Source organism: Pelophylax lessonae (assembly GCF_965119305.1).
Source record: "Pelophylax lessonae genome assembly, chromosome: 6".
Lineage (NCBI taxonomy): Eukaryota > Metazoa > Chordata > Amphibia > Anura > Ranidae > Pelophylax > Pelophylax lessonae.
The window spans coordinates 197228389-197243798 of record NC_138773.1 but is presented as its reverse complement, the minus strand read 5'-3'; the positions used below and the strand labels follow the sequence as shown (position 1 = coordinate 197243798).

Below are 15410 nucleotides of genomic sequence, written 5' to 3'. Positions count from 1 at the left end.
CCTTCTGTGTGCAGTAGCCCCCCTCATACTTACCTGTTCCCATCTTTATCCAGCGATGTTGCAGGAGTGTGTAAGTTGCCTGGGACTCCCCTCCTCATTGGCTGAGAGAGAATCATGGTGCGATTGGCTCCTGGTGCTGTCAATCAAAATCATTCAGCCAATCAGGAGAGAGAGGGAGTGGGGCCAGGTCACGGCTCCCTGTCTGAATAGACACAGGGAGCTGTGACTCAACTCGGGTGCCCCCATAGCAAGCTGGATGCTGTGGGGGTACTCAACAGGAGGGAGGGGCTAAGAAAGTCAAAGAGGGACCTGAGAAGAGGAGGATCCAGGCTGCTCTGTACAAAACCAACTGCACAGAGCAGGTAAGTATAATATTTTTATATAACAAGTTTGCTATTTATAAAAAAAAAAAAAAAAAGAGAGAGACTTTACAATCACTTTAAAGTGAACCTGTATTTAGGGCATTCAAGTATTTACATATTCTTAAGCTTAGTATACATGTTTTTGCTCAGCGGGCTGAATTTGAATGAAAAAAAAACAAAAACTCACAGATCCCTGCATCCACGCAAGTGATGTGGATGCAGGGATCTCTCTCATTGTGCTATTGTACACTGACAGTTGGCAGTGGGCAACCACCCCCCCTTTCCTCATCAGAATACAGTGCTCAGTGCAGCAGCCATTGCAGTGGCTGATTGAATGCTGGTTTTCTAGCAGGACAGTTCAAAGGAAGCCAGTCTAACAACTGGATTTTATTGACCAGATAGGGCTACACATGCATCAAAAAGGCCTAAAGCCTTTACTTTACAGCAGTTCAGCTCATCCTGTTTCTTCCCTCTTAAAGCGTATTCGCTCTGCATGTTAAGAATATGTAAATACTTAAATGTGCATAGCCTGGCCACACGTTCACTTGAAAAGCTAAGTCTGCCTTTTCAGGAAAATGGTATTTGCAATCAGGGAGCCTCAACAGAAAAAAAAAAAAAAAAAGTGCAGATTTGAAAAATGTTGAATAATGTATTTTGTATACCTGTAGACCATTTGTGACATCCCCAACCCCAATGCCTGGCCAAATCCCATAGTTAGAATTCCTTCATACTGCCTTGTTACTAGGACACTCTAGCCATTGGGTGCTCGCCCTCAGCATCACAGGACAGATAATTCTCACTCATTCAAAACCTCAAACATGCATGGTGCACTCCCTCTTCCCCTGTTGTAGCACCATTTGAGCTCAGAATTACTGCAACAGGGAGAGAGAAAGAGATAGTGCACCACACATAAATGGGGTTTTTAATGAGGGCTAGTGTTTTCTCCTGTAATGCTGCGAGTGAATACTCAACTACTGGAGCATCATAGCAAGAAGGTAGGATGAGGGAATGCTACCTAGGGGAGTTTTTCTGCCAGGCTTTGCGGGGAGAGGGGGTTTCGCTAATAGCCTATAGGAGTGATGGTGAACCTTGGCTGTTTTGGAACTACATTTCCCATGATGCTCATGCACTTTGCAGTGGCCTATAGGTATGGCAATTACATTAATTACATTTATAATTAAAAACTATGAAAAATTAATTGTATACTATGTATATGTTAAACATAAGTATGAAATAAGTTACCAACTTTATCAAATTGTCTACAGAAACAGAGATAACTAAAACAACCACTTTAAATATTACTAGAATTTATTTTGCTGATTTGGCAAACACAAAATGTATTCACAGAAAAAAGCGAGTCTTTTACAATGCGATCAATCATAATGCTGACAGCCATCTTCCAATCAGTATCTTCTAGGCATTAGCTAATCAAACACTGATTCCAAGAATCTACTCAGCAACGCAAGCAGTCTGAAGCCACAAATCAATTAGACAAATTATAGCAAATTTTCAGAACACATTTCATGCATGATAAGGTATGATGTCAACGTGAGACAGATGAAAATGCAACTTAGCAAATAAAGCAACATGCATTTTTAGCTTTACTGTGAATCATTCTGAATCATAGCATACAAATTTGATAAATACAATATTTTACAGTTAAAGAAACAATGACTTTTAGAATAAAAAATGACACAGGCAAATGATTTTTATGCCCAATAAATCTTAACATACATCCTTTAAAAATATGTACCACTACTGTTCCTAATGAACTGATTACTTCATTCTTATAAATACAGATTCAAGCTACGAAAAGTTTGCTTCCACTATTGAGGTCTCATCTAGAGACTTAAATCTTATCTGCACTTTAAACAATTAGCGTATTCAAAAAGGCAGCAAAATTAGCAATCGTAATGTGCGTAGTGGAGTAGCCACAAGCTCAAAAAGTCATCTCACAACAGCAATGTGAATTCTGATCAAGTGTTTTTTTGCTACAGCCCTTTGCACATTATCCTTGTGTTGAATTGCCATGGTGAACAAATCTGCTGCTTCTCGATTTGCTCAAGTACCTAATGCATCATGTTGCGTAAAAACCTTACATTATTCTAAGATCAGTGTAAAAGTGTTTAACAAGTAGTAAATATGAGCTCACTAATTAACACTGGAGAGTGGCAAAGGATGGGGTTAGGTTCTCAAACAAAGTATGCATGCATGCATGCTGGTACCTTTATGCTTAGCTCATCTACTGCCCATGTTATACTTATAGGCCCGGTTCACACTGCCACGACTTCGGAGCCGACATCCCAGCACGGCTTCGGCATGATTTGCATAAGACTCCTTTAACAGAAGTTAATGCAAGTCGTGCCGAAGTCAGACCAAAGGTACTGCAGGAACGTTTTTCTAAGTCCTAGTAGAATGGTTCCATTGCATTTAATGGGGTGCAACTTGTGATGCGACATGTGCTCTCAAAGTCAGAGCGCATGACGGACCAGTGTAAACCGGGCCCTTAGAGTGACTTTTAAGCATTATAGAGGTATTGATACCTGTAGCAATCCTCCATCAATGTATGTTAGTATTAAATTAGAAATAATTCAGTAGAAATAGGGTTTAGTCTTTAGATGGCCATTGCTAACAATAGCAGATTTCAGGAAATGTCAGTAAATTGAAATTGTAATGCTAAAAAATGATTATAGGAAGCAGCCTCAATGTATGAAAGTTAAAAGAAAGGTAATGTCGTGGGTGTATATATTTCCTGCTCCCCACATATTTGGTAAACCAAAAGATTGGTCTATCATGTTTCACAGTATATGTACAGATCACATAACAATCACTAAGCCCCGGTTCACATTAGTGCGATCACGGAGATCGCATGTAATTCGGAGCGCACTGCTCCTAAATTACATGCGATCTCATGTGCGGTGCAAATTTCAGCCATACACTTTGTATGGCTGAATTTGCACCGCATCCGCACTAAACTCGCACACGAGGCTTTTTTTTTATCCGCAGCAGAATCGGATCGCATAGTGGTTCACACTAGTGCGATCCGATTCTGTGCGAACTTGCAGATCGCACTGCGATATGCGGTCGCAACTGGGGGTGTGGTTAATTTTTATTTGACACCCCCTGCGTATCGCATATGGCAGTGTAAACTGCCAGAGGTGCGGATGCGATGCGGGATCACGCTGCATATTCGCAGCGTTCCCGCGTCGCACAAATGTGAACCGGCACTTAAGGTTATACAGGGGCTTTTTATGTTGTGGCCATCATCCTGAGTTTTTGGTTTCCATTGAGTGTTTTATGAATCGAGAAAGCAAAACTGAGACCAAAATAGAACAAAACAATCTTAAAAATAATTCTGTACACAAGTTATCCCAATTGTAATCCATTTGAGATATTATTGACAAATATCTATGATGATGAGGGCAAGTTGCTTGCCTGAAAATCTAAATTTATAGTATATTAATAATTAACACTAATAACAATGAGACAGGTGAAAACAGTGAATGAAGTGCTCTTAAGACCCCATTCACACTAGCGCGACTTGTCAGGCGACTTGGTTGCCTGACAAGTCGCGGTCAGTCGCCTGCCATTGATTAGCACAGGACCCGTTCTAATAGGAGCGACACAAGTCGCTCCGACTTAGTAAAAGTGTCCTGTACTACTTTGGGGCGACCTGGAGGCGACTGGCATTGACTTCAATGATATGAAGTCCGTGCAAGTCGCGCTGAGGTCGTGGTGCACGCTGTGCACCGCGACTTCACAGGTCGCCCCAGCAAGTCGTGTCGCGCCAGTGTGAATGGGCGCTTACGGATTTTCTAAATGCAACATTAAATCTGTGTTTTTACTGAAGAACTTCACAAATATGTTCCCTGCATTGAGGAAGTAAGTGTAATCTGTAAGTCATACTTGTCCCCCTTGTGTCCTCCGCTGGAACTGCTGCAGACAAAAGCTTGCTCCCCCTACAGGTCAGTCGCTGACAGCATACTTCTTGGCAATCTTCACTGTATTTTTTGAACTGAATTAGTTGGCCCCCGAATAATTCCATAGGGAGGAATTCCATGGGGATAACTACATCAAACAATATCTCTAGGATTAGAAGCTGACAGTGACTGCAGAGAAAGCCGGTATTTCTCTGCCACCTTTCCAGTGAAGGACAAAAGTAAATATAATTTACAGATTACACTGGTCTCCCCAAGAGATGCAGAGAGCAGCATTGTTGAGTTCTCCTTTAAATACTATCATGTTTTTATCTAGATATTTATGGAGGAGTTTACAACAAGCAAACACTATACATGGAATGCCCTCAAGAATAAAGAAAGATAGATTTTTCAGAAGCCGCAGGTATAAAGGGTGATTTGTTTTGCTTTGTAACCAGCACAGTCTTTTTTATCATGACGAAAAATCAAGGCTTTTGTTGGCGGCTTATAAATATCCACAAATGGCTGGGTGCTTAGCGGGATAATATTCAAAAAGCAGCTAATCAATCCAGCGGCAGTGAATAAATTGAATGTCTTTTCCACAACACAGTTGTCTTTATTATACATTTTCTGAAAACATTCATAACCTTAATGGTTAGAGAAAATACAACATGCGGTAGTTTGTAGCCCACTTGCGATTCCACAAAAGAAAAATGAAAGTACACAGTATGTCTGTCCAAGCCAAACACACATGCATTGATAAAAATTTGATTTTATAACAGAGATTTGAATGCCCTGGTCATGTCCATTTTGTGTCCTGGATCAATACATAGTAGCACAGCAACTTCAGTGTGAGGAGCACAAGATAGAAAGTCCTTCTGTCACACCGCAATAGGGATTTATCATTTTTTTTAGCAGTGATTGCTTAGGCTTGGTATTTTATGACTGCTTTCACAATCGTTAACCCATTTTAAATGGGCACATGGATTAAACACTGCTGCTTCCTCCCTACTCAGCTATGGCGAAGACTTAGAAGGGTAATCAGTCTTGTGAGCAAAGCTTAGATCCAGGATACAAATGCTATCTTCCCCCAGGCTAATTGAAACGGCATGATTCCTCACAGCATGGATAAAAGGTAAAGTGTAATCATATGCAATTTTTCATATAACTTCATTTAATGAGCATGGAGCCATCAAGGACCAAGGAGTGATCAGATGTGTTTGGTAGTGGTTATTACCTGTCATCCGTTTCCTGTGCCTGCTGCTTCTTGTTTATTGTAGCATAAAGGTCTTGAACTTGATCCCTTTCTGAAGCAGGAGCAAGTGGGTCCCTTGTGTAGCTATAAGCTGCAGGCACTGTAGGGGAATAAGGCCTCTGGGAGCTATGGCCTGGAGGTGCCTCCTTAAAGTGGTTTATCTTGGCATAATTAGGGTCCATTTCATCATCCTCCATAGCATGAATTGCATTGAAGTCAAACAACACTTTTGCCTGTTTTTCACGTATTTCTTTATGCTTTGAATTTATCCTAAGGGAAAAAAATAAAGTAACTATTAACCTTTTTAATGGATGATCATATATTGTTATTTAACTACCTATGATACTACAGATGATCGAACCTGAGAAAGAAAATTGTGTGTCCATTAACAGCTACATGTACATGGCCTAACTATATACAAGTGCATCTAAAAAAATAGATTAGCATCAAAAAGTTAATTTTTTTCTGTAATTCAATTCAAAAAGTGAAACTCATATATTTTATAGATTCATTACACACAGAGTGATATATTTCAAGCAGTTATTTCTTTTAATTTTGATGATTATGGCTTACAGCTAGTGAAAACCCACAATTCAGTATCTCAGAAAATTAGAATATTACATAAGACCAATACAAAAGTATGTCCATGTACAGTATAGTATGCACTCAATACTTGTTCGGGACTCCTTTTGCATAAATTACTGCCTCAATGCAACGTGGCATGGAGGTAATCAGCCTGTGGCACTGCTGAGGAGTTATGGAAGCACAGGTTGCTTTGATAGCAGCCTTTAGCTCATCTGCATTGCTGGGTTTGGTGTGTCTCATCTTCCTCTTGAAGATACCCAACAGATTCTCTATGAGGTTTGGGTCAGGCGAGTTTGCTGTCCAATCAAACACAGCGATACCATGAGCATTAGACCAGGTATTTGTACTTTTGGCAGTGTGGGCAGGTGCCAAGTCTTGCTGGAAAATTAAATCATCAGCCTCTATAAAGCTGATCTGCAGAGGGAAGCATGAAGTGCTCTAGAATTTCCTGGTAGAGGGCTGTGCTGACTTTGGACTTGATAAAACAGAGTGGACCAACACCAGCAGATGACATGGCTCCCCAAATCAACACTGACTATGGCAACTTCCCACTGGACCTCCTGCAACTTGGATTCTGTGCCTCTACACACTTCCCCTAGACTCTGGGACCTTGATTTCCAAATGAAATGCAGAATTTACTTTCATCCAAAAATAGGACTTTGGACCACTGACCAAAAGTCAAGTCCTTTCTCTCCTTAGCCCATGTAAGACTTTTCTGACTTTGTCTCTGGTTCAGGAGTGGCTTGGCACAAGGAATGCAACAATTGTAGCCCATGTCTTGGATACATCTGTGTGTGGTGGCTCTTGAAGCACTGACACTCCTTGTGAATCCCCCCCAAATTCTTGAATGGATTTTGCTTCACAATACCCCCCAAGGCTGCGGTTATACCTGTTGCTTGTGAACCTTTTTCTACCACACTTTTTCCTCCCACTCAACTTTCTATTAATATGCTTGGATACAGCACTCTGTGAACAGCCAGCTTCTTTACAAAATACCTTTTGTGACTTACACTCCTTGTGGAGGGTGTCAATGACTGTCTTCTGGACAACTTTCAAGTCCACAGACTTACCCATGATTGGGTAACCTACTGAATCAGACTGAGAGACCATTTAAAGGCTCAGAAAACCTTTACAGGTGTTTTGAGTTAACCGCTTGCCGACCGCCGCAAGTACATATACTGCGGCGGTCAACCCCGGCCAGGCAAAGTGACGTACCAGTACATCACTAGCCTGTGAGCCAATAGGGGGCGAGCGCGCCGCCGGAGGCGCACTCCCGCCCCCGCTCGTTCACGGACACCTTCGCCCGTGTGACCAGCGGACCCGATGTCCGCCAGTCACTCCCGATCATCCGCTGTGAAGGGAGAAAGGCAGGCGGCTAGTGTAAACAAAGCCGCCTGTCATTCTTCCCTGTGTAACAGCAGAGATCTAACGGTCCTGCTATGAAAATTAATCACTTAAGGACCAGGCCTATTTCTGACACTTGTTGTTATTATTAAAATTATTTAGAACCCCAAACATAACCTGGACCCTGGAGGAAAAAAAATGGAGATTGTTGCAATACTTTATGTCACACTATATTTACGCAGCGATCTTACAAATGCAATTTTTTGGGACAAAAATACACTTTTTTTGAATAAAAAAACAAGAAAACAGTAAAGTTAGCTACATTTTTCTCTATAATGTAACAGATAATGTTCGTTGAGTAAATTGATACCTAACATGTCATGCTTTAAATTGCGCACGTTCGTGGAATGGCGACAAACTTTGGTACTTAAAAATGTCCATAGGTGACACTTTAAAAAATTCTACAGGTTACCAGTTTAGAGGGCTTTTTTTTTCTTATTTATTTTACTTTTTATTTTTACACTGTCCCTTTCAAAAACATTTTTGATCACTTTTATTCCTATTACAAGGAATGTAAAATAGGAAATAGAAATAGGCAGGACAGTCCCTCTTTAATGTGAGATCTGGGGTAAAAAAAGACATCAGATCTCACATTTACACTCAAAAAAAAACCTTTAAGGCCGTTGGGGGGAAGTGACATTTGATGTTGCTCCGGTCCTCCAAGGGCATAGAGTCGAGTGGCCACCAGGCCAAATAGAGAAAAGGGATCTCCCCAACTGGGACATGGCAATGACATTTTGCCAGAGGTTCAAACTATTCTCTGCTTAGTTCCTTACAAAGACACACTTTAACATAGATGTAAACCATATCTGAATAACAATTATTTTGATAAGGAACAGCGTATTATAAACAAGTTCCATTTTTTGTTTAAATAAAATACTTGTTATCACTTTTTTTAATTCTCAGTGCTGCCGATCTCCTGTAGCCTCTTTGCAACTGCTTCCTGCCTACATGCATTGATTGCATGGCATTTCTCAGAGAAGGCTTCCTGGTGGTGACAACAGTGGACCAAGCCTGATGGACCATGTGTGTTAAAACAGCCACTTTTAGTCGCTGTTGAAAGTCTATGTGTCACAGTGATAACACAGGAGCACATTCGGGAGTGTTGTCCCCATGAAACAGGAGGTGCTTGAAAAAGGACCTTAATGGCAGGATCACCAGGTAAACATTTAATAGAATATGCAGATATACAAATATTGAAAATGAATTTATAAATTACATTAAACACATTAAATACTTATATGGGAGTTTGGTAAATGGTTTTACAACAATTGGATCAATAAACTATTGCTTACATCAAAGATAAAACAATTATGCAGGAAATGCAAATCAAATCGATCAAATTGATGTTTTATTTGTTGTGCTAAACTATTGTTTTTAATCACCATATGGAAAAACTGTTTCTGTTATCAGTATTTTGTTGTTATATGTGTGACCAGTAGAACAATGTGCAGCTGGTATATGTTATACCATAGGAATCTATCTATACCTACAAGAAGGTCATAAAAAAGACAAATGGTTGGCATCCATCATCAAATACTAGATTATGCTTGCACCGTACAAGACCAGATAAAAATATAAATGAATGTAATAGTACATTAAATTAATTAGACTAGCAAATTACAGGAAATGGCAATCTGCTCTTAATACTGTCACCGATCATTGGGGGTGATTTGAGAACATTAGACCTAATAAGACCTAAGGCACGGAAGGATATAATGCCTAATATCCTGGCCAATATTTGTCTAAGGCATTAATTCCCTTCCTAATATACTAGTTCTAGTGTGCTTCAACAGCACAGCGTCTCATTCAGGCAAACTGAAACAAGCTGCCTGGGAAAGTGATATTAAAAATACATAAAGGTTAGAATTCCTCCCCGCTTCCTTCTGAGCAAGAGAAGTTGTTTTGTAGGCACGTCCTATAAAATTACATTTTATACTATTTCAAGGCAACATGCAGGCATGGCTACATTTATTGGCATACCACTTACCGATTTCTTGGTTCTCTAAATGATTGTTGTTTACTCAATGGACTATTCCTCAAGACTGAATAAATAACTTTTTATTTTAAATAGTATCTGTTATTGATAGGCAATCGCATTTATGAAATCATAGCTGCATATACTATATGTCTGGCATGGTAGCTCATTGAACATAATAACACTCTAATTAAAAAAATGCTAAAACAAGCAGATATTTTTAGAACACTTGTTTTTAAGGGTCCTTCCACCCAAAAGTGAGATACAGTAATCCCCCGCTACATCGCGGTTCAGTTTTTGCGGTCCCGGTAATTCGCGGTTTTTTTTGTAATGTTATTTTACTATATAAATCATTAAAAATGAAAGATTTTTGTGTTTTTCATAGCTCTTGCTCTGTCTCTAAGTATCTTTTATGTGTTTAAATGAGTTTCTATTGTTTTAAAAGTGTGTTTAAAGACCTTAAAATGCTTCTACACGTACAGTGACAGTAAAAAAATCATGCCTACAATGCATTTTAATAGGGTTTTTCTATTTCGCGCAATTTCACTTTTCGCGGCTGGGTCCGGAACGTAACCCCCGCAATGGAGGGGGGTTTACTGTAGTCTAGTTTGTTCCTGTTTTTTTCTTAGATATATTCCAATAGGGAACTCCCCCTGCCATGATTTCTAACTCGGCCCACTTGGGAGTTTTGGGTATTGCTGCCCACCTTCGCATGCCCTAGCAGCTTTTGTTGCTAGTTCCATGTTATTGATTAAATAAAAAAATAATCCAACTAGGAAAGTGAGAACCCCTCACAAAGGCCTCCTCAGGAGGGCAATCCACCAACAGATAAAACAGATCTTTTTGTAAAAAAAGAAAAAAAATACTGATATTGTATTAAATTACAAGATTTGCAGAACAAACGCTAATGCTGGTTTCTCATCTATGTATTGCCTTAACAAGCTATTGATACGTGTTGTCATTCATTCTGCCCCCAGTGCAAATATACAGTTAGCAAAAACATTTATGCACTATAGCGTAGCACAATGCACAGATGTTGATGCTCTGTACAACGATGCGCTGTGTTTTCAAAAACAGGATATGTGTGTTTTTTTCCATGATTTAAAGGGATTGTAAAGAGAGAAGGTTTCGTTATCCAGCAATGCTTCAGGAGTTTCTCAGCTGCCCGGGACTCCCTTCCTCATTGGCTTAGACAGCAGCATGGAGTAATTGGCTCCCTCTACTGTTAAAGTCAGTCAGCAAATCAGGAGAGAGATGGGGCGGGGCTGGGTCAGGGCTCCATGTCTGAACGGACACAGGGAGCTGTGGCTCGGATCGGGTGCCCCTATAGCAAACTGCTTGCTGTGGGGGCACTCAAGAGGAGAGTGGGGCCAGGAGCACCGAAGAGGGACCCAACCCAAGAAGAGGACGATCTGGGCAACTCTGTGCAAAACCAACTGCGCAGGGGTGGTAAGTATCACGTTTGTTATTATTATTATTTATTTAAACAAGACTTTACAATCACTTTAAGGAGTATTGAGGAGGCCATTAGAAAAAATGAATTGCAGAGAATCTGTAAAGTAGGGATTCTGTAATTGTATCCAGACAGACTTACTACACAGCAAATTCTGCTGCTATGGATATTTGAGTTTTCACAGCTGCTTTCTGGGTTTGCTCCAAGGTGGTGCCAGGGCAGAGAGCAATAAAAAGTATGCAATAGCCTCTATACACAGGTACTGTTAGATAGGACAGCAAAAGGAAGGCTCATTTTATTGAGATATCCAGAACAGTATTAGTAACTGGCATCACTGTATTACTAATATTAATATATAACAAAAGTACCACAAATGAAGAAATTACAAAATATCATTGGTTACAAGTGCACGGTCATATAGAAATATGGCAGCTAGCATGCAGGATCTTGCTGGCAGAAACCAGCAGCAAGATCCTGCGTTAAAAAGTACTTTGGATGTTGTATGCATATAATGTCTAAAGCAGGGCTTATATGTGTACAGTCTAAACGTCCTCCTCTAGGATACAGATGTCTTCTGATGACTAGTATCCTTCTGTTGCTAGGATGCAGGCTGTTTCTGTTGTCTAGTGTACTTCTGTTGCTAGGATGCAGGCTGTTTCTGCTGCCTAGTGTCCTGTTGTTAGGATGCAGGCTGTTTCTGCTGCCTAGTGTCCATTTGATGCTTGGGTGCAGGCTGTGTTTGCTGCCTAGTTTCCTTCTGTTGCTAGGATGCAGGCTGTTTCTGCTGCCTAGTGTCCTTCTGTTGCTAGAATGCAGGCTGTTTCTGCTGCCTACTGTCCATGTGATGCTTGGGTGCAGGTTGTTTCTGCTGCCTAGTGTCCTTCTGTTGCTAGGATGCACGTTGTTTCTGCTGCCTAGTGTCCTTCTGTTGCTAGGATGCAGGCTGTTTCTGCTGCCTAGTGTCCTTCTGTTGCTGGGATGCAGGCTGTTTCAACTGCCTATGGTCCTGCTGGTAGGATGCAGGCTATTTCTGCTGCCAAGGGTCCTGTTGCTAGGATGCAGGCTGTTTCTGCTGCCTAGTGTCCTGTTGCTAGGATGCAGGCTGTTTCTGCTGCCTAGTGTCCATTTGTTGCTTGGATGCCGGTGGCTTCCAAAGGAAGGTATCTAGCATCCTTCAGTTGCTAGGAGAGCAATAGGACGCATTTGTGCTATTTGCACATAAGCATTATCAAAAATGTTTACATGCACGCTGCGTAAAATATGGTCCTTATGTAGGACCTCAGATAAGGATTTTTCTTTTTTGGTAAATGCAAATTTACCAGCATTTTTCATGCCCATGTGGATGAACCCTTATGAGCAAGTAAAAGAAACAGTGATAAGCCACTTATGACAGAATGTCAACATTTCAACTTGCCAAACAGGAAACTTTTTATTCAGTTATGAATAAATAGATTTTATTTTGTTAATGTATACAGTCAAAAACCTCTCTAGTCTATGAATTATAATGTTAACATGGTTTAGTATACAAGTATATTGTTATCTTTCAAAACTAAGACCTTAATTCTCTGCACAACTGTAACCCGACATACACTTCTAAACAATACACCTTTGTATGGGATGCTTTTATTTTTTTAGAAGGTCAAGTGCAAATACGGTAAACTTTTGTATATACAACAGAACCATTGCATCAGACTCCACACACACAATAGCCCTCGGTGTATATGTCTGGCACAGGATGCTTAAAGCAATCCTTGGAATTTATCTTGCAAGAACATTCCACTGAAAAGAATCCTTTTGTTGTCAAGGTTCCTCTCAGGTCAAGAATCTGTTTAATCTTTCAATCATATGAGAATGATTAAAAAAAAGTGATCTTCAGTTGCTCAGTATCAGTTAACATACACTAAATAAAAAGGAGGAAAAAAATGCAGGAGCCGCTATAACAACAGCTAAAAGCTTTTGAATCCACACATGTTTTCCTATAAAAATGTCTCTCTCTAGTTGTAATTCTAGTTATATAAAGTTTACATTGTTGCTGACATGAGAGAGGCTGAAGAGAAACAAGGTCACAGACAAAAAAATAAATGTAGAGAGCGCAGAACGCGAATGCCTCTATACAACAGCGCACTACAGCATTTAACTATATTGTCAAAAGTAAAGTAAAAATATGAAATCAAGGGATTTCCATTCATTTGCTTCTACCACATAAACAATATTACCAAAAGTATTGGGACACCTGCCTTTACACGCACATGAGCTTTAATGGCATCCCAGTCTTAGTCCGTAGGGTTCAATATTGAGTTGGCCCACCATTTGCAGCTATAACAGCTTCAACTCTTCTGAGAAGGCTGTCCACAAGGTTAAGGAGTGTGTCTATGGGAATGTTTGACCATTCATCCAGAAGCGCATTTTTTGAGGTCATGTACTGATGCAACTCAATATTAAATTCTACGGACTAAGTTCATGTGCGTGTAAAGGCAGGCGTCCCAATACTTTTGACAATATAGTGTATGTTACCATACATAATGTCACAGGACAATGGTATGAACAGGACCTGAAAGAAAATTTGTCCTGAGTAGTAAGAATGGAGGGTGCCAATGCTGACTTCTGAAAATACAAGAGAACTAGTTGTTACCAATGGCGTCTGTACAAGAGAGCTAGTTGTCACCAATGGCTTCTGTACAAGAGAACTAGTTGTCACCAATGGCTTCTGTACAAGAGAACTAGTTATTAACAATGGCTTCTGTACAAGAGAACTAGTTATTAACAATGGTTTCTGTACAAGAGAACTAGTTGTCACAAATGGCTTCTGTAAAAGAGAACTAGTTGTCACCAATGGCTTCTGTACAAGAGAACTAGTTGTCACCAATGGCTTCTGTACAAGAGAACTAGTTGTCACCAATGGCTTCTGTACAAGAGAACTAGTTATTACCAATGGCTTCTGTACAAGAGAACTAGTTATCACCAATGGCTTCTGTACAAGAGAACTAGTTATTACCAATGGCTTCTGTACAAGAGAACTAGTTGTCACCAATGGCTTCTGTACAAGAGAACTAGTTATTACCAATGGCTTCTGTACAAGAGAACTAGTTATTACCAATGGCTTCTGTACAAGAGAACTAGTTGTCACCAATGGCTTCTGTACAATAGAACTAGTTGTCACCAATGGCTTCTGTACAATAGAACTAGTTGTCACCAATGGCTTCTGTACAAGAGAACTAGTTGTTACCAATGGCTTCTGTACAAGAGAACTAGTTGTTACCAATGGCTTCTGTACAAGAGAACTAGTTGTCACCAATAGCTTCTGTACAAGAGAACTAGTTGTCACCAATAGCTTCTGTACAAGAGAACTAGTTTTAACCAATGGCTTCTGTACAAGAGAACTAGTTGTCACCAATGGCTTCTGAACAAGAGAACTAGTTATTACCAATGGCTTCTGTACAAGAGAACTAGTTGTCACCAATGGCTTCTGTACAAGAGAACTAGTTATTACCAATGGCTTCTGTACAAGAGAACTAGTTATTACCAATGGCTTCTGTACAAGAGAACTAGTTGTCACCAATGGCTTCTGTACAAGAGAACTAGTTATTACCAATGGCTTCTGTACAAGAGAACTAGTTGTCACCAATGGCTTCTGTACAATAGAACTAGTTGTCACCAATGGCTTCTGTACAATGGAACTAGTTGTCACCAATGGCTTCTGTACAAGAGAACTAGTTGTTACCAATGGCTTCTGTACAAGAGAACTAGTTGTTACCAATGGCTTCTGTACAAGAGAACTAGTTGTCACCAATAGCTTCTGTACAAGAGAACTAGTTTTCACCAATAGCTTCTGTACAAGAGAACTAGTTGTTACCAATGGCTTCTGTACAAGAGAACTAGTTGTTACCAATGGCTTCTGTACTTTCTAAGTCACTGAGATAAATACGTATCCAGATCTGAAATACTGACTTGGAACAACCATATAGATTATGATCTGCATGTTTGTCATGGGCCAGTGACAGAAAGTTTTGGAAATTAGCATTTTTATAAGTAGGTAGGCAATCACAGCCTCAATATGAGCTGAAAAATACTGGTCAAGAGCAGGCTGAAAAAGATCAATACTTACCTGTAAAGTGGGTGGGAATTTAGGTCTTCCTTTTGTTCAGGAGATACTAGCTTCATGTCGTGCATTGTGGTTCCTTCTGCCAACCGCTATGCCACAATTGTGTACCAGCTGGCAGGAGGAGTTAGAACAGGCATCAGAAAACACATTATCTGGCATGCCTGCAAATAGTTAGCTATGTGGCCTGTATCTCCAAAGGAAAGGCAAGATTTGACTCACCGCCTGCTGCACAGGTAAGTATTGATCTTCTTTTGCAGCCTGCCTATGGTTTTATATTTAAATTATTAAACAACAGAAAAACTGCAATAAACAGAGCCCAGGCTTTTAACCAGTGGAGGATATAAATTATAGGGA

General features: G+C 40.1%; 1 protein-coding gene across 3 annotated transcripts in view; it reads right to left on the bottom strand.

Moving 5' to 3' along the window:
- PARD3B (par-3 family cell polarity regulator beta) overlaps positions 1-15410 on the bottom strand; it is a 2025707-nt gene that overhangs the window by 812121 nt on the left and 1198176 nt on the right. For all 3 annotated transcript variants that reach the window (XM_082260765.1, XM_082260766.1, XM_082260767.1), the window contains exon 20: positions 5517-5804. In XM_082260765.1, the coding sequence (XP_082116891.1) occupies positions 5517-5804 (288 nt within the window). The remainder of the gene's footprint in view (positions 1-5516; positions 5805-15410) is intronic.